This window comes from Xiphophorus maculatus, chromosome 18 (assembly GCF_002775205.1).
Source record: "Xiphophorus maculatus strain JP 163 A chromosome 18, X_maculatus-5.0-male, whole genome shotgun sequence".
In the NCBI taxonomy this organism is placed as follows: Eukaryota; Metazoa; Chordata; class Actinopteri; order Cyprinodontiformes; family Poeciliidae; genus Xiphophorus; species Xiphophorus maculatus.
The window spans coordinates 22,296,062-22,316,185 of NC_036460.1; the positions used below are offsets into that span (position 1 = coordinate 22,296,062).

General features: G+C 37.3%; 1 protein-coding gene across 1 annotated transcript; it reads left to right on the forward strand.

The window, feature by feature from the left end:
• Positions 1–8,461: 8,461 nt before the first annotated feature.
• LOC102227785 (transmembrane protease serine 13-like) lies at positions 8,462–19,523 on the forward strand. The gene is made up of 13 exons (XM_005804145.3): positions 8,462–8,694; positions 12,323–12,497; positions 12,607–12,714; positions 13,611–13,775; positions 14,079–14,205; positions 14,575–14,670; positions 14,761–14,804; positions 15,918–16,080; positions 16,285–16,454; positions 16,966–17,064; positions 17,903–18,045; positions 18,727–18,879; positions 18,982–19,523. Exons 1-13 carry the CDS (start codon positions 8,677–8,679, stop codon positions 18,994–18,996), a joined length of 1,476 nt encoding a protein of 491 aa, XP_005804202.1. The 5' UTR covers positions 8,462–8,676; the 3' UTR covers positions 18,997–19,523.
• Positions 19,524–20,124: the final 601 nt, after the last annotated feature.

Sequence of the window (20,124 nt, forward strand, 5' to 3'; positions counted from 1 at the left end):
ACCTATCTCTAAATCTCCTTTCGCTCCCTCCCACCGTCTAGATGATGAGTTTCCTGCTGTGACATCATCAGTGACGGGGTTTCTGGTTTCACATCTCTCCTCCTCTCTCAGCCTTTACTTCCTCTTTTCTTTGTCTTATTTTCCTTTCCATAGTCACAGTGCACAGGCTGATCTGCCATCTCACTGTACAAAACAGAGGAAAGGGGAAAGTATTGGGAATATCCCTTTCACTTTTTTTTATGGCTTTCATCATTATTTCATAAAAAGTAGCACTACATTGTGGGGGGAATTTGTATGTCTTATCTTACTTCTTTCTACACAAGTTTACAGAAATAAAATACATACAGTCTATACAAATTTATTCCGGAAGGTGGATTTTAGACTTTGTTCACCTGCAGATAACTATGTGCAAAAAATTGCATACTCTCTATCTGAATTTTCAGGTCACAGGCCACATCAGAAAAACCGCATTCATGCTCAGCTGCATTGCAGATGTGTTTTGTATGTTTGTGTCAGAAGACTTGTTATTGATTACTTCTTATTCATTACTTGGATCCATGTGGGTCCTTTTCACCATAAATTACGATTATTCTAATGCAGAATTACATCATAACCTTAACAAATAGTACCTTGCAAAAGTAAATATACCCTTTGAGCCTTGCGTGTTTTGTAGGGACACAGCAAAAGTAGAAAGGAAGCCAGGTCATAACAGGTCACAGTGCTTTTTGGCCTACATGCAGTACTGTCTGTGGAGGAAACCTTACACTCTCAAAATACCATCCCTACAGTGAAGCATTGTGATGGTAGCGGCATGGAATCATTTTCTTCAGGAAGGTCAGTCAGATTGGTATGAGTTAATGAAGATGGGTGGGGATAAATACAGGCTGATATTGGAAGAAAGCTTTTGGAGGCTGTATAAAAACGTGAGACTACTGGAGTGCAGGTTCACACAGAGAAAAAGGAATACAAACATACAGCAGCAGCAACAATAGCTTGGTTTTCTTTCAAGCCATTATGTTCAAAGAGGGTTGAGACATACCACAAAAGACATGCAGCTGAAAAGAACCAAAAGAAGGTTCTAAGAAATATTCACTAAGGCAGGGGTGTCAAACTCCAGTCCTCGAGGGCCGCTGTCCTGCAACTTTTAGATGTGCCTCTGCTGCACCACCTGAATGGAATGGAATAATTAGGTCATTAGCAAGGCTCTGGAGAACTGATCTACACAAGGAGGAGGCAATTAAGTCATTTCATTCCAGTGTTTTGTACCTGTGGCACATCTAAAAACTGCAGGACACCGGCCCTTGAGGACTGGAGTTTGACACCCCTGCACTAAGGGTTTCTGAGTAAAAATGCTCACCACACCTTCACATTTATTGTTTTTGCAAAAAGATTCAAAAACTACTTTCCACTTTATTGCTATGCAATCTCTGTGTTGAAATAAAGTTACATAAAAAAACAGCACTAGCTAGCATAGTGTTCAATGTAATACACTATTACATAATGTGAATAGCATAGTACATTGTAAATTGTACATTATACTATTACATAATGTGAAAAAGTTATTGGTGCATATACTTTTACAATTCATTAAATAGTGCTGGAAGCACTTTTATTAATTCAGATTAACATTGTGCACTGAATCCTGAAAATGAATTGGTGAATGATAGATTGTTCTAAAACAGGGGTCTCAAACTCAGTTTACCCGGGGGCCGCTGGAGGTAGAGTGTGGGTGAGGCTGGGCCGCATTCACACACACGGTCTCCTCAGCCGAACCTTTCTGATTGCCTATTACCATATTTGGCCGTAGTCAGGCGCTGTAACAGCCGTAATTGTGTAGTGTCTCTTTAAGATTTTCTAGTATTGCTAATGATGTCAGAAGTATGCGCCACGGCTTCTCTGTAGAGAGCGTGGGAGAAATGGGCTAGACGGACATGTTAGCTCCCTAACTTTTTAGTAATGTTACGGGTTGTTTGGACGCTGCTCAATTTTCATGTCTGATAATATAGCAGCTGTTCAACCGGGCTTTGTAAGGTCGGTGAAGAGCGTATTTATTAAAGGACAACACTGTGGAATTCCCAGTACCAGTGTGGTTGTGAGTTTTTGACCGTCCTGACGAATCTGCCGCCTCCTCTCCTCCCTTAAACACAACCCAAGCGTTACAGCGCCTAACCTTAATTACGTTACACTGATCAGCAACTTCCGGGTCTAGACTGGATGCTGAAGCACGTGAAGCGGGAGCGGCCGCGGAAATTGCGCATGTACCGCATGCAAATAATGACAACTAGAAAATGCAAATAGGCCCGGCCGATGTCCCGCCCCCGAGAGCAATATACTCTACCGTGATTGGTAAGTTCGTTCAGCTCCGCACACAACACTGAAAAGTGCCAATTATATCAAACTCGCGGGGGCCACAAACTATCGTCGTGAGGGCCGCAGTTGGCCCGCGGGCCGCGAGTTTGAGACCCCTGTTCTAAAACTATTCTGCAAAATAAAATTTCTTTTTAAAAAAAAAAAAATCTAAACCAAAGCAACTGAAAAATTTTCTTTTTTTCCCCCATTGATTATTGAGGGAATTTTTTATTCCAATGAAAAGTTTTGGAGAACAGAAGAGGGATCTGGTTCCACTGAAAGACTGCAGCCCTGTTTTGAGCCACATAGTTCAAGAATCAACAATGACTCCAACGTTTCTGGGCAGGAACGGTTGGAACCGGACATCTGTCTCCTCCGAGCCACTGAATGGTAATGAATATGATAACTATTCATCTTTAATTCTGGCTTAATTCAAGCAAGTTCCGCATTGTGTAAGTGGTTTTATTGTGCCAGTGACACTTTAAATGTTTAAAGTTAGGCTATGTGATTATGACTCTCTATATGTGATAGGCTAGTTTGGGCTAATTTGTTAGCATAACCATAGTACATTTAACATGCTAGCATAAGCAGCTATTTGTAACTACGGGTATTAACATGATGATAATACCAGTACCGTATTTTCCGGACTATAGAGAGCACCTTACTATAACCTACAATTAAAAAAAAATTGGAAACGTACATATATAAGCCGTATATATAGCTTTAAATATATAGCTGCTGGTATCTCCGCCGCTGTCGGTTTTTCAGAAGGACACAGCAGAGGGAGCGTCCTTAATAAATCTGCTATTGGACCCGAACCATGGACTCGTTCACGCCGAGTTTACATGCAGCGGCCCTATTTCCCTCCTGTACTGCCAGATCGATACTCCTCAACTTAAAAGCGGCACATTTTTTTCCTCGTGTTGTTTCCATGATGTCTGCTGCTAGCATGTGCTTGTTCTAAATGAAAATTAGCACTTTCTTCTTTTATTTCCAATTTTGACTTCCAGTGATCCACTTCCTGCTAAAGAGCCCCCTGGTGGTTGAAGAAAAAAAAAATCCATAGAAAAGCCGCACAGGGATAGAAGCCTCATGGTTCAAAGCGGAAAAGTAGCGGCTTATAGTCCGAAAAATACGGTAGTTAACACTATCTGCTATTCATGTTCAGATTTACCAATATGGAAATAATAACATGTTGGTAACACCATTATGTTAGCTAGAATGTATTTAATATTATTCACTGTGCTAACAGAAGACTGCATGCTATCATTACCTAGAGTGTAAACCCAAGCTGATATGTTAACACCCCCCAAAAATGCTATCCTGCTTTTTCTTGTATTCCTTCTCCAACACTGTTGGCCCAAATGATTTGCTCATTACCAAGCCTATGTGTATTCTGCAGAGCTGAATACACATATACAAGATATTTTCCCTCAATCACTGGACTTTGGGCATCCATAATTTTGGCAACAGCACATTGACTAGAACTATTATTTTACCTAACATAAATTAGACCAGACTGACCCGAATGTATTCTGATCATTTGTAGCTTTCAGTGATTCAGTGATTCTTGTAAAGTAGTTCATTATTATTTTAATCATAGAACAGTAGAGAAGTCCCTTCAGGCTTCGCAGAACTTAATTTACTTATTTTGATTTCTTCTCCAATATAATTTCTTGCTTTTCATTTCTGAGAAACAACAGTTCTCTTAAGTAAAGAGAGGTGGCTTCTCACCTCCTCCTCAAATGGAATTTTTTAAAAAGTTTTACTTCCTGGTAGGAGTCCTGAAAAAGACAAAACAGTCGGTTGCTCACTGGTGTCACTTTTTGATTTCTATCTTGTGCTTGGACAGAGAGATACTGAGTAAATGTGAAATGTGGGTAGTCCTTGTGAAAATGTCAGAGATTATCTACAGGTCTTTCAAACAAGGGGGATTTTTATTTTTATTTTTACTAACTATTTGTTCTAAGAGATTTCCCCACGGCTTCCAAACTTTATTGGCAGAGAATGTAACATAGCAGCCTCTAGTGGTGGTAGAGCGTGATTTACACATGACGATTGAAGTGTTCGTAGGGCCTTTCAAAATCTTACTACAAAATTATGCTGAAGAAAAAGTGATAAAAGTTGACTGAAACATTGTGTTTACTGTATGGTATGTATATTAACAACAATCACAGAAAATTACATTTTAGGCAATGTTTGTGCAAGCAATGTAAAATAAAAAGTAAAACTACTGGAAAGGTGGCAGGATGACTCATCAAAATGACATTTCCATTTCAGGCTCAAGCTTAACTTTGGCTTTTTAGTGTGACAGTGTTTGTTTACCTCTTAACTTGGCCATCTTACTTACCAAAACCAGAAGCTCTGGAACATTTAAATTTAAGATTAAAGGTCAACGCTCAAGCGTTAAGAATTGACAGATTTAATTTTTCATACATTGCGTTTTGAGAATGCACCATTATATTCTGAAAGGTTCATTTTTGTGCCATTCTATAAAATTACTGTTATCCCACATGATCCATCACCATTTTTTTTTTCATATGGAATTCATTATTTTGTTGGAGCACTAAATAGTGTACAAGTGTCCAAAAGATGCTGATTTGATTTGAAATTGTAGACTTTGTGATTTTTCCTTTTTATTATTCCACTTCTGAACTAGTACCACTGGCACTGGAAGTAGAACTACCTTCACTGTGCTTGATGGTGCAATTTTCTCAGTTTAAAAAAATGGTTCTCCCATAAATGTTATTGTGCCAACACCTTTTTATAGGTGTTTTGGAGCTGTTTCCTTCTCGCTCAATAGTCTTTCAGTCCATGATGTAAGAGCTGCTTTGTTCTATGGAAAGGTACCCTGGTGCTCCAGCAGATTTTGATCTATGATTCACCCTATTCCCTGGATGCTTGTTGACTATATTCTAAGCAATCTCATTCTTCTGAGGGTGACAGTTTGGGTCAGAGGGGTGAAACACTAACACTTTTTATTTATTTATTTGACATATTAGATTTGCAAACTTTTGGTCTGGCTTTAGTTGCAGCAGATGTTTTGCTGTTACCATATTATTAGTATTATTTTTAGAACGCTTCTGATTTTGAATAGTAATCTTCTGATATGTTATTTTCCTGGGTGAAATACGCATCGAGAGTTAAAAAGTAAGAAAGGTCAGCTGATACCAAAACTATTTACATGGTTATAGAACTAAAACTTAAATTGACTGATCTGATAACAATTCAACTTCCCCTTTAACTGAGTCACAAGATGAACTTCATTTACTGGCATTTTGCAGATAAATTTATACGTCATCTACTCATTAAAAATTGCATATACTGACATACAATTATTAAAGTGGATATAGAACAAATATCTCATTGTTAATAATCATACAAAATAACAATCATATACTGTATGGGCCATAACTTGTCTTTAGATTCAGATTCATTTAGATTCAACAAAGTTAAATGATCCAAGAGTAATATGAATTCACCAGATACTCACTAATTTTGTTGGTGTCTAGAGAGTAGAAAACTGTACACAGCATGGATTTTATTAATTCAGACATATCACTCTGATAAAATTCAGTCTTGGGCGTAAAACATAATGTCTAGTAGCGACGTAATGCTGCCCTCTAGTGGTAGATGGCCGGTCAAGATTTTGGAAATCGGTTATCTTTGGAAATTTACCTTTTTTAAAGATGAATGAAACACCAAAACACTTTTCATGAGCATATTTTGGTTATTGATTTTTTTTTCATTATGAATCAGCAGCAACAACAAAGAATAAACAAATAGATCAATAAGGGTTGCTGTTTGATTTTCATTTAAAATTAGTGAATTATTACATTTCACTTTTTTTATCAAATATTATGTAGAAAACTACAAACTGGATTTTGCTCATATTTTACATATTAAAAACAAATACACTGCCAAAGAAAAACAAAACAATACATGTTTTTTTTCATGTATCTAGACTGGTAGTCTGCTCTGGATTGCAATTGGCTCTTTGAACCTTTTGCAACTGCACTGAATAACTTTGTGTAAAAGTGATGAATAACCGACTAACACTTTTAAATATATATATATATATATATATATATATATATATATATATATATATATATATATATATATATATATATATATATATATATATATATATGTGGTGGGTTGATAACATAGTCTTCAAATCTTACCACAATATTTGTGATATTTATTGTAATAGCAATATACAACTAGTGGGAATCCCACAAATCTTGGGTCTAACTTCAAGAGAATATCCTGTAGCTGTAATTAACAGCACAGTTACCTTTTAGGTAACTGTGCTGGTGCAAGTGAGGATATGTACTCGGAAAACGACGTGATATTCCTCAACGTCATTATAATTAAAAAAAACAAAAGCTTTCATTTTCTCAGAGAAAAAGTGAACAGTTTTCTAGTGTTATTGGGGTCAGTAGCAAGTAAGGTTTGGCCCATCACTTTTCTAGACACACTTAATCCACGGTTCAGCAGCTGCACCTGGTTACCAAACTGCATTTTTGTGGCTTCCCTGAAGAGTATAAAAAAAGAGGCAGCGAGGCATGTCACTTCCTGTTTCCTCAGTTTTTCTGTCTGACTGAGAGGTCTGTTTTAAAACTTTCTGACCTTTCTACACACAGTGGTGAGTTCCTAGTGTTCATTAGTTAGTAAAACCTCTTGTTGATCTAACTAAACTACAAAGTCATTTATCAAACTTTCCTTTTGCTGCCAGTCATGAAGCTAAACCTGTTAGCTCAGCGCTATACCAGCCACAATAGGTGCCAACCAGAACACAAGCTTTGGACCCATTTACACTGTCAAAATCAAGGTTTGTACTGTTTAATGAGTTTGTGTTTTGTGTAATAAGATGGAAACAAATAATTGAAACAGTACATTAGTTTTTTTCCCCTTGAAAACAAGCTCAAAGCTCTAGCTACACTTGTCTTGTAATTTAAACTGAAGTGTTCTTCAACCAAATGAATGTTATGTTTTTGACATCTTTGTGGACTCTGATGGTGAGCTACCTTTGATTCAGGAACCTCATTTTGTGGAGAGCTGCCCTGCCTGAATTGGTAGGAACTGTGGACTCTTAGCTGTGGACCTGATGCAGAGTTGTGGACTCTGACTTGTGAACATTTATTTTTTTCAACTAAAACTGAAAAGCCTAATCTTTTTCTTCAGAGTACAATTATTTCCCCCCCTCCCCCACTTTAAACATTGTCTCTGTGGTCAATAGCATCCGGTATGATTATGGGCTCTTCCTGAACCGAGACTTTAAAATTAAACTTGAGTTTGATTAAGAAACCCAGTCAATTGGTTAGACACTTATCGGTGTCTGATGCTGAATGTTGCCCAAAATTGAGAACCACGATCAAGATTTGAATTGTTTATGAAAATGCTGTTTACAACAGGTAAGATTCTGGGTTTAGAGTCTGACTGTGGCCTTTGAGTTTTCTTGTTTCCCCCAGTGAATGGACTATGACTTGCATGTTGGCTTTACTGAGTTTCCGTTCTCTCCTGGAGAGAGGGCCAAGCAATTTTTAACTGTACAAAATCACTTTGTATCTTGTGTATCAATCAAGGCTATTTGTATAGCATATTTCAACAAGATGGCAGTTCAAAGTGTTTTACATTGTGAAAATGTCAAACTCATGGATAAAGTGAAAACCAACACTTGACATATTGTCAAGTGTCATTGTTAAAATCAATGCTGTACACATCAAATGTGTTTGACATTTCATTATGATTCAAAAGAAACTCTAAACAGGTGCATTCAGTCTTGATTAAAATGAACTGTGTTTCAGCTGCTTTGCAGTTTTCTTGACGTTTGTTTTAGATTTGGTCTGGAAGGTTGATAAAACAGCAAATTCATAATGTATCTTGGTGCTACGCTATTCAGTATTTTGAGGTGTTTTTTTCCTCTTTTAAAAAAAATCATTTTGGCACTTTTATGGAGGCTGTCTTTGTCAGCTGAGCTGAAGTAATCTGAGCTATGATGCAAAGTCACACTGTGAAACCAGTGTGACTGGCCTGGCAGGTGAGAAACTGCTGGGCACGCCTATTTCTGTGAACCAAAGAATGACCTGCTCAAACGAAGTGGGAGGCCATAAGGAGGGACGACAAAGAGCAACCCCTTATAGTTAATGTTTCAGTTTGTTGAAAATCCAACTTCACATAAAACGGAGAAAGACGAACAGAGAAGTTTAATGTTTCACCACCATGTTCTGACTATTGCTGCAACAGAGATAACCTGGTTGTGAAAAAGCTCCACCCACTTGCTTTTACCTCCACGCTCAAGTTGTTGCTGTCCCAAATCCAATGGCAAAGAGAGATGCGGTAGGTTTTTACCTCAATTTGTATCTTTTCTTCAATATTTTGTGAAGCTTATCAGAATTGAAATGTCACTTTGAATTGTGGATGTGTTTGTTTTGCTGGATAGAATCTCTGTCTAAATCTGTGTAGAATGCTGGTTGTCTGTGGACCCAAGTGGGGTGTGATAAAAACTTTTTATGATGTGAAAAAGACCAATTTTGCCTTCCTGGTAAGATTTCTCATGGGATTTTCAGTAACTTATTTTGGAGACAGTTTCAAATGCCTCAAAGAAACAACTTTTAGTTATCCAGACAATATGCTGTAGTTACTGTACAACACATCCTGTTAATGTACAAACTTATAGAATTAAACATGTGAAAATGTAGTTGGAATTGACACCTTTTGTGATAGGAATACCAGTAACTTGACAATGAGCTACAAGCACACAATGTTCTAGTTTTTGAAGAGGAAAAATAAGACTTAAAATAATTTAAAAGAAAATGAAGAGTTTATGAAAGTACAATACTGAAGAAAAAAATTAGTTCAAACATTTAAGTAATGGGGAAAAAATATAAAATTAACTCTTGAGTTTAGTTGTAAGCCAAGCTCTATGAATGCAGCAATAACACAATATCTGGGAAATGTTTTCCCTAAGCAACAAAACCAGATGTTGTGTACAGTAAACCTCATTTAGAGCAGAGAAACTACATATCACAAACTTGTCCGGTCACATTCACGACTTTCTATAAATACTGAAGCTAAGGAGGGAATGAATAGTTGTGCCAACTTGTGCTCAAACAGGCTGAGTCACATTACATGAAACATTAAAGAATTTTAGTTTCCAATTTGACTGTCATGCGACTCCCCTGCAAACAAATGGGGGCTCAGTAAAATGTTGTGAATTTATGAAAGTTTCTTTTCTAGGATACTTTCTTAAGTTATCTTACCTTTCAGAGATTTAAGGTAAGCTTCTAATAAAAAACAAACAAAAAAAAAATCAGAACCATAGTCCCAAAATACTTAGGTAGTGAAATAGATTTAATAAGAAAGCATATCATGTTTTTAGGTGGATTTTCTTATTTACTGGTCAAATCTCCCTGCCTTGATTTTGCACACATAGGTAGCAAGTTGTCTCTGAAAACACATTTAAACCCCATATATTCTGATAAACACGTACAGGAAAAGTCATAAACATCTCACGACAGGCGTTCATTAACGATGTTACTGTCAAAGTACGTGTTGGAAACAGTTGAAGAGAAAGAGAAAGCATTAAATAGATCGACATATATATATATACAGTGAGCCATACAGTGATGCAAAAGTACTCATCTTTTGACGAGAGGAGAATAATCCTATTTTTCACTTTTTAAAATTTGAAAATTGTGATTAATTTGTCTTCAGCCCCATTTGATACCCTGAAATAAGATCCAGCGCCAAGAGTAACAGTGTGTGATTTATTCTGTGTAAATACACCCGTTTTGTGAAGCCATCAGAGGATTATTTTCATACAAACAGCATCACCCAAGAACAGGCAAAAAAGATATGAATCTGGATCATTTTTTGAGAGTTGGATTTGGTTAGGATCAGGCTAGGATGGAAACTGATCAGAGATGATTGGAAGATTGATGGAGGTGAATGTTGGCAGTGGGCACTGGTACAGATTGATGGGGGGAACTGGTTGGAATGGGAGGTCTGGGGATGACCTGGGAGTCTCGGGCAGCATCACAGGGGTCAAACTAAAACACATGTCATGATAAAACAATGTGACCCACTTACTTTGATGCTGCATGCAGTCTTAATTTAATGACATCGATGATGAGATGTGCTTTGTGTAGAGGAAAACTGCCTTGGCACATGTAAACAACAGGCTTCTCTGGCTAAAATGTGGAAACTGCACATGTGGGGAAAAAAATGGATAGAGGTAAATACAGGGTACTCTTTGAAAACCTTTTAGATGTTGTTAAAGATTTAATACTTGGGTGGAAGTTCAACTTCCAGCAGGACAATGACCCTCGACATACATAGGAATAGAGATTAAAAACATTTATGTTGGTAGAGCTCAACTAACATAAAGACTGACAGCCAACCAAAACTTTGTGCATAGAGTTGAAAACTGCTGTTCCGATTCTTTCAGTGTGATCAAGGTTGAGCCATTTTTAATGTGCACTTACAGTTAAAGGTGGTTTTATAGGGTATTGATTGAGGGTCTTGCCTATCCAGAAAGAATAAACATCATAGAATATTACTTTCACTTCACAATTATACACTGCAGTGTTGATGTATCACATAAAATACATTCAATGTGTTGTGATATCTGGGGTTGTTTTGAGTTTTGTTCTGTTATTTTTGTTAGATCTGTCTTGTTCCTGTTTTCAATCAGTTCCGTTCTTCTTGGTGTTTCTGGTTATGTTTATTTCTTATAGTTTTTCTTTGTTACTTAGATTTTATTAGGTGTCTTTAGTCTGGTAATTCTTTATTGTTAGAATTATTTCCTGGTTCCTGTGTATTCTCTTGTCTCCTGTGTTATTTTCTCTCTCCCTCTCCTAAGTTTGCTTCCTGCTTGCTCCACTTGCACCTCCAATCAGCTCATCGTCTCAGGTCTTTTGTTCAGCATTCTACCTCCTCAGTATTTAAGTTTCTCAATTTCAGTCATTACTCGCAGGATCCTTTTTTTCTACTCGCATCTCACATCGCATTACTTCTGTGTTCTCTTATTGCCTCCTTATGGTTTCTTTCCCCAGCATTTATGATTTGTGTTTTTGCTTTAGCTCCATCAATCTTTGTAAATTTTTGTTTTCTAATATTTTCAATAAAATATTAAAAATGATTCATCGTCCCGGTTCCTGTCTGCGTTTTGGTCCACCATCAACAAAACCTCACTTCATGACGTGTGTTTGCAATGTGACAAAATCAATAAATTAAAAAAAATTTGGTGTACAAATATTTTTGTAGGGCACTTTTCATGTTTCCTAATAGAATATGGCAAAACCTTCTCTAATGGAAAATTACTCATACAAATATTTCCCTTCTCTTTTCAACCTTTCCATTTTTAGTTGCAACATTGCTAATAATAGCAAAACTTCAACCATCTACTGGGTGAAACAGGAAGTAGAGCTATGTAAAATCAACCTTGTGAACTTTGCTGGAACGCCTATGCCAATTTCTCCTTTTCAATCCTCAGTCTCAGTTTTTCATTCCTTCTTATCACATGTCCTTTGTATGCTGACATCACACAATCTTTCTGAAAAATCCAAATATTGATTCAGGCTTTTGTTGGAAATTTCTGACATGGCTATGTGAACGCATGAGCAAAAGAGAACGGAAAAGAAAGCGGTAGAAAGAAAATCTCCATGGAATTTCTAAACCTCTTGTTTTAGTTGCCAATATGCGTTCATTTTTTGTGTTTCAAGCTTATTACTCCGTTGTGGATTCAAATATATTCTTGAATGGTTTGGTTCTTTGCATAAAAAAATAATGTTATGGTATCAGTCTTGGCAGCAAAATGCAAGTGACAAGCATAAATTGTTTTCCTTTTTGTCTTATGCTTATCACATATAGCACTATGTTCCTTTCCCAAGAATAAATCCCATATTAATGACCAAACTCAATTTAATATCATGTTTTTTTACATTCTCCTCTGTCTCTTCCTAAGGACGCACCTCCTCCTCCCTACTACCCTGCTGGTCTACACACTCAGCCCCCTCTCAGGCAATATGAAGAAGTGGTGTATGGCTCAAACCCAGGGCTGACACTCCCAAACCAGCCCCGTTATATCCCCCGCTACCCCCCACCCGTTGTTCCGCCCCCAGTCACTGAACCCAGTTTACGTGAGTAAAATCTACAGTTGTCGAGATTAAACAAGTCTAAACCATAAAGATCTGTTTTTTAAATTTTTTTAAATTTATTTTTATCTGTGACTTCTCTGTTTCTATCCAGTGCCTAAGAAGGAAAATAACTGCTGTGGAAACAAGGCTCAGCTCTACAAGGTGGCAGCAGCGGTTCTACTGGTGCTTGTTCTGCTGGGAGTCGCTATATTTCTTGGAGGTAAAGTTTGTCTAGTCATGTACTTGAGTGAATGTAGTCATAAATATTAATTGGCTCCTCCAACATAACACTGATACCATTTTAAACCATGACACACACACAGCCTAAAGACATGCATATGCTCCTTCTTCTCTCTACTTTTGTCATGTCTATTTTATTAACTTGAGTAAATAATTCAGTTTGCACAAAATCAATAGCATCAGGGTTTATTCATCAGGATATTTTCACCTCGACACCAAACCCCTAGTTAAATTGCACACAACCATTCATCAGTACAACATGGTTCACATTGTAAAAATCAATGGTGCTTTTCTGACAATGTGTGAACTGAGACGTGCTTAGCTCTAACATTTCTTTTTTTTAAGGATGTACAGTAGCTGACAGTTTTCAATGAACTCGCATCCTATTCACAGTGTTTTTTTTTGTGAAGTGAAATTTGCTTGTAAATTCTAAGCTAATGGTAGCATGAGTATTTTGTGTTTTAGAAAAGGTACATAGAGTTATTTTGCTGTGTAAAGTCACAACATAAAAAAAACCCATTAAAATCCTGGGCTTCATTTGGTTTCTGCAATAGTGTTTCTACTTACCCAGAAATGTTTGAGCACATTGCACAGAAAAGGTCATACAGTAATAAAAACGGGTCACATAGAATAAAACAAACAAAGGAACTTGGGTTGACAAAGTCTTCCCTTCACTTTTTTTGTAACATTGTTTTGATCAATTTGGTTGCCAGGGAAAACCCAGTTAGATAAACAAAACATGTGCACAGCTTGTTCTCACACACAGAAGTTCCATTTTCATTTAAACTATAGTTTATCGTTTTTGTTGTTTTTTTTTTGTTTTTTTTTGTTGAACATCATTTCATTAATTAATAATCTCCACTTTAACGTCCACAGTTTATTTTGGCACCAAGGCATTAGCGGACGCAGAGTATGGTGACAACAGCAAACACAGTCTTGACGAAAACAATGTTTTGCTTCAGCATGACACCTGCTCCAACCACACTGTCCAGTGTGACGCAATCAAGGACTGCCAATTGGGCTCTGATGAAACAAACTGTGGTGAGTACACACAGGCACACAATCAGACTTCACCAGCCAGGTTTTTATTAAAATACACTGTTATAAAGTGATATCTCTTCAACGTTTTTTCAAACTATGAACCAATGAGAATAATAAAACGAATGCTAAGAGTTGAAAGTTAGTGTGACATGTGGTTGGGTCTCTTTAAGGATGTGTTTATGGTTGTAAATGTGTGCAAAAGAACGTGGATAGCTAAGCTAAATGCACCTTTTCTCAAAAAAACAACAACAACAACATAAAAACAAGCTAACAAAAAACAAACTCGCTCCATGTCTTCTATAGTTCAATTCGGAACGAGCAACAGCCTGGAGGTGAAAACAGCCCAAGATGGACGCTTCCTACCAGTGTGTTACAGTGGCTGGAACAAGGAATATTCTGACCGTGTCTGCTCACAGCTCGGATTAAGACAGTAAACAAATTTCTGTTTTAAAGAAACACTATACAGTGACAGAGATTTATTAATCATTTACATCCCTTGGCTTCTTTAAAGTACTTTTTAGACCTCTCTATCAGATCCAGTTACAGCAGCCATCAGTGAGAATTAGATTTTTATTCTGCAAACTATATCATACCCACAGAGCTCCATTTCATTTCTCCTCCCCTGTTGCCCGTGTGGTTAGACTTCAATTGAAAATTGTAGAAATTGCTGTCGTCTCTCAGCTTGACAGAAACAGAGTCAGTTTCTAGCACCAATCAAGGGCTGATTTGATGAAATTTCTGCTGTGTTGGCTGGTTTGCTTTCTCAGTTGTCTGAATATATATATTTTTCCTTCTTCAGGTCTTATTTAAGTGAAGAAATTGATTCCAGTCCATCCAAGGCTTTAAAACTGACCAGCAATTCAGCTTCTCTTGTTCAGGGTCTCTTTACTACCAGGTAAACTGGCTTATAAGGTCATGCTCAAACTGTTTCCTTTCAAACGTGTACTTATGGTAACTGGCATGCATTTCTTGCTGCATTCTGCAGTTCTTCCTGTCCAAACGGCAAGACCGTCTCCCTGCAGTGTGTGGGTAAGAAGCCTCCATCTGTTCCTACAGTCACACAACAGCGTCCATTTTCTTTCCTTCATTGTTTGTTTTAACTCATGTAAAGCCTTGTGCTCCCAGAGTTTCGCTTAACTTTTTTTTTTCTTGTCACATTAATAGTTTTGAAATGTAAATATTGAATAGGAGCTCTTATAAAAAAAGACTACAAAGGTTTAAAATGATTTATAGGGGGAAAAAATTGTGCCCATGTTTACGCTTTTATTTGCCTGCTTTTTCCCACACTACTTACCCATCTGCTGAGATGACGCCTTCTCTCACTGCTTTGTACTGTTGTTCTTGCCGCCTGCAACCACCTGTTTCTGCATGTACTGGACAATTTAAACCATTTTAGATCCAGTTTAGAACTAAATCAGTTGTCAAATCGATCACTTGCCAGTCCAAGTGTGGTCCAATACATGAAGGCAGGCCTAAATATTACTAATCTGTCCTTTCACTATACCTGCTTAAACTTTGCATGGTTATGAGGTGAGTGATGCCTCTCCAGAGGAAAATCTGGGAGAACCAGAGTATACTTATAAGTTCCCAGTAAATTACAGGGAAGCACAGATGAATACCAAACAACCAACCATTCATGTAGGCACCTTAGAGCAACAGGCATGCATTTCTTGCTGCATTCTGCAGTTCTTCTGCAGTCAATCAAGAGGCATGTTTTATTGACGAATGAAGTCGTAACACTCGGAGAGTCCCTCTTACAGCGTGACAGGAATATGCAAAAGCCATCTCTGAAAGCCAACAATAGCCAAATAAATAAAATCCTGCATAAATATCTTAGCCATGCAAAGCAAAACAAACACTGTAGTGCGGGAATCAAAGGTAGGCTAAACATTCTGAGACACCTGGAAGGAAGGAGCATGCTAAGGAGTGGCTAAGGACTGATACCACTGAAGTTTATATGACACAGGTGGTGAATGAGTCACTAAAATAAGACCAACTGAGAACATAAAAAGACAAACTGATGCTAACTTCAAGGGGCCAACTTTTTACCATTCTACAGCAGCTGAACAAAAAAGAAAAAAAACAAATGAAATCAACCTTGAATAAATAAATCTTTTTCCTATGCACTTTTCTCTTCCTCAGACTGTGGCAAACAGCCGGCTACATCCCGGATCATTGGGGGCACTGTGTCTAAATCGGGTCAGTGGCCTTGGCAGGTGTCGCTTCAATTCAAAGGATCCCACGTCTGTGGTGGTGTCCTGATCTCACCGGATTTTGTGCTGACCGCTGCTCATTGTTTCCCCAAGTGAGTGATACAGGAATTCCTACCGCAGAGCTTACTTTTTCACTCGGTGAGCTCTATCGTTCACAACGTAAAACCTGTAAGCTACATTAAAACTGCAGAACATCGTATTTATGTTTTGAGTTCATGGAAAACCGAGATTTTGAAATAAACCGTGACTAGTTAACTTTTTTCTATGGTGAAAAATGTATTGTACTGTCACCACAGTGAGTACCTCTCTGCTGAAAACTGGAAAGTGTATGCTGGAATTGTGTCTCTGGATAAACTAACTCAGCCCTACCTGGTTCAGAAGATCATACTCAACGAGAACTACAACGGCAGGACCAGTGACCAAGACGTTGCTCTTCTTAAGCTTACATCTCAAGTTACTTTTAATGGTGAGAGTCATTTTTACCTCTAGTGCTACTTTTTGAGAAATTTTTAGGAGCATTAGGAACCTTTTTTTTTTGTAAAAATAAGCCACTACTGCTGGAAACTCCAGCTATTGAAGTGTCTAAATTGTAATAGTAAGGTTAAACAGTACATATGGTGTCTTAGAAAACATTCATGTCTTTGTTGTGTGTATTTTATTGGGATTTTACATGATGGGCGCAGTAAAAAATAACCTCCATTATGTAATTTAGTTGACTGTCAGGACAAACTGCCTGAGACAACTTCAGAGAAAATTGTAATTGTCCTGTGAAGGTCTGTTGCATTTTCAAAAGAATACAGTACAGTGTTGTTAATGCGTTACTAGCAAAATGTGCTTCCCTTGCAGGTAAACCTGAGCTTTATCTAGTCTCACTTTGATAATTTGATAAAACACACTTTGTCTGTCCTTTAATTTCCTCAAGGAAGCACAAAGCTACTGATGAATTTACTGAAGTTAAATGCATCTTCGTTTTGCAGATTATGTTCAGCCAGTCTGCCTTCCACTCAATGGCCAGGACTTTCCACAGGGAACCAGTTGCTGGACGTCTGGTTTTGGCACTACTAAGGCAGGATCAGGTAAAAAAAAAAAAAAGAAAATGCTGTGACTCGTTTCAATGAAAAATATACTTTTGCTATCTCACTAAATGCATGATAGCACATTGATAAAGCAAGTAAACCCTACAACATCAGTGAAACGTATGAATAGAACATGAAGCATAGAAGCAGCAAAATGTTTACAAAAATAATAGCAAATGTAGTTTAGGGGGGGAGCAGTTCTCTGTTTTTGTTTTTTGTTTTTTTCTCTGAGAAGGGTTAGCTCTCCACTTTAAATACCCTTGGGCTACACTGACGAGCAAGTGCTGTATTTTCTTGTCCATTATGTGATTATTAATTGAAAGAGTTCATACAGCTGATTGCAAATTGTGTTATTCGAAGGCAATAATTGCCTTTGAATAAGGCATATGCGAAACAAATTGGCTTTTGTTTCATATTTTAAATGTTTTGGCATGGTTGGAGCTTTTTGGAAACAAAGTGTGTCACTTTGACAATGAGTGCTGCTGTTTAAGTCTGCGTATTAGCGGGTTTTGAAAATGTGGAGTTTGACTTGAAAGCTGCATAAAAGCGAGGGTAGAACATTAGTAAAGAAATGTCAGTGTCACTAAAAGAACACAAATAATCTGTCAGCAGCTTGTATATTAACTACATAATCAATCATTAATTGAGTGAGACATTGCGGAAATGAGGGAGAAGGCCCTGTTTTATTTGAATAATCTAAAAATGTAGTCAAATAAAATCCTAAAAATTTGTAACAGTTGCTATGATACTGCACACAAATATTAAATTATATCTGTTCTTAGGCATTACTTGCATATTTCACTCACTCATATTTCACTTTTATTGTTTCCAATAAAAGGAACCGTCTCAAAGGACCTAATGGAAGTGAGTGTGGACATCATTAGCACACAGGTGTGCAACACTCCATCGGTATACGGAGGTGCAGTGACCAGTAATATGATTTGTGCTGGGAAATTGGAAGGAGGCAAAGATTCCTGTCAGGTGAGGCTATTTTATGACAATCAGTCAATTCTGAGGTAAATTCATAAAGCTATTTGTGTGTGCTAAATCAAACGACAAATATCTATATTCACCTAAACACTGTTGTGCTATGAGATCTTCTCCAACACCAAAGCTGCTCATATCATGGTTGATAGGTAAAAAAAAAAAACATCTGCTGAAAGCTGGAGCAAATTTTTTTTAAAACATTTTAAGAAAAGAGGGACCATTTTTGAAAACAATTTTTGAAATAGTTTAAAATCCAGTTGTTGTTTTTTTGAAAATTCAAAATATAAAATTTGATTGTGAAACATTTCAACACACTGTGCCAGGGATTCTGTGTCACATGGAACAATATTTAAAATTTTAGACATCTGAAATATTTCTGTGCCTTTCACTTTGTATTTTGCTGTGTTTGAGACTGAAAAGATTCTGTCTTTTCTAAAGTAGTCATTTAGAAATGGATGTAAATTGTCACTGTTTAGTGGTTTTGATGGCCGTGTTTGTGTCTGCATGTACTTTATTTTAACCCTATTGTGAACATGAGGCAGAAATACAGCAGATGACACGTGAAAAGCAAAGAACAGGGCAAATTACACTTTCTTGTGAATTTCCCCCTCTTTTTGATTAGACACAAAAATTACAGGTAACAGTCTTTGCTAACTTTTAATGCGTATGATTTAGGGTGACAGTGGAGGACCTTTGGTTTGTAAAGGAGACAGTCGTTGGTACCTGGTGGGGCTCACCAGCTGGGGATCGGGTTGTGGTGACGTAAACAAGCCTGGTGTCTACACCAGAGTGAGCAGTGTTCTTTCTTGGGTCTACAGCAAATTGCAGGTAAGAATTGCGAATTACTTTTTTTTTTCTGACCATGTTGATGTTCATATTTGCACTGATTTTCAACATTGCTTCCTCTTTTTTTTTTTTTTTCTCTCACAGCAAGTGAAACCTTAATATCTCCTACATGACCAGCCTGGCTAATGAAGTCTGCACTGCAAACTCATGTTTGATGAAGAAATTGCAACATAGTGATGAGAAGAAGCTACAGACTGAAAACAATCATATAAAAGGTTACATGTTGGCTTATGGGGGAAAGATAAGTTAACTAGAAAGATAATAAATACTAAAGAAGTTGATTCAATATCAATGTAGCACTTTTGATTTTGGGTGTTTCACTCTTACATTAGCTGGGCTTCAAAAATGGCTCACCTTTCTATATTTAATTTTTGCCAATGACAGACCTTATTATCATAATTCCACTGATCAAAGGTAGACTTTAAAAATGATGAAGGAATATAAATTTATAAATATATATATATGTAGAGAGAGATTGTCAATAGGTATGTTCTTCTTAGGGCAACGTCTGGTTATTGTTGTCTGTCTGTTTACAGTTTAGAAATGTACATTTTACTTTATACTGAAATCAAAGAGATTTGATACATGTTTTTGGAATTTTGTGAATATAAACAAATTTTTGTGGATTTTGTTTTTATTGTGTTCTTTGTTCACCTATTTTCTTCTTTTTATGAGTTCCCACAGTTGGAGAGGCACACAATTTCTTTAAGTCCATTGTGAAGCTTCCATAGATGATTTTGGGAGCCATGTCATTTCCTGTCTTTAGTCCACTGTGTGCAGCCATCCAACAGGAAGTTTAAGAACACTTCGAGATTCCCTGCAGAGAGACTTTGTCAATACATTGATTTTATTTTCCGCAAGAACTTGGTTCCACGCTTTGCTTCATACAAAAGGTCTGGAATCTATTGGGAAGCAGTCACTTGCTGGATGTGTGGACAACATGTTTACATTTTTAAAACCAAATTGCTTGGGCGTGACAAATGAAATGCACTAGATTGAAGTTATGGCGCTTACCTGTAAACAACGTTCCCCCACTGCAAAGAGAGAAGTGCCGAGCCGGACCAGATGGCTGTTGATGTTAATTCAATATTTGGAAGTCAGGCCAACACAGCTTTGTTCACTTCCACCGTTGTCATTCTAGCACATAAAATTGACATTCACAACTTCATTCACAACTTCCCCTTCTGTTCGTTGATGAACACAGCTGAAATCCTACCAGAGAAATCC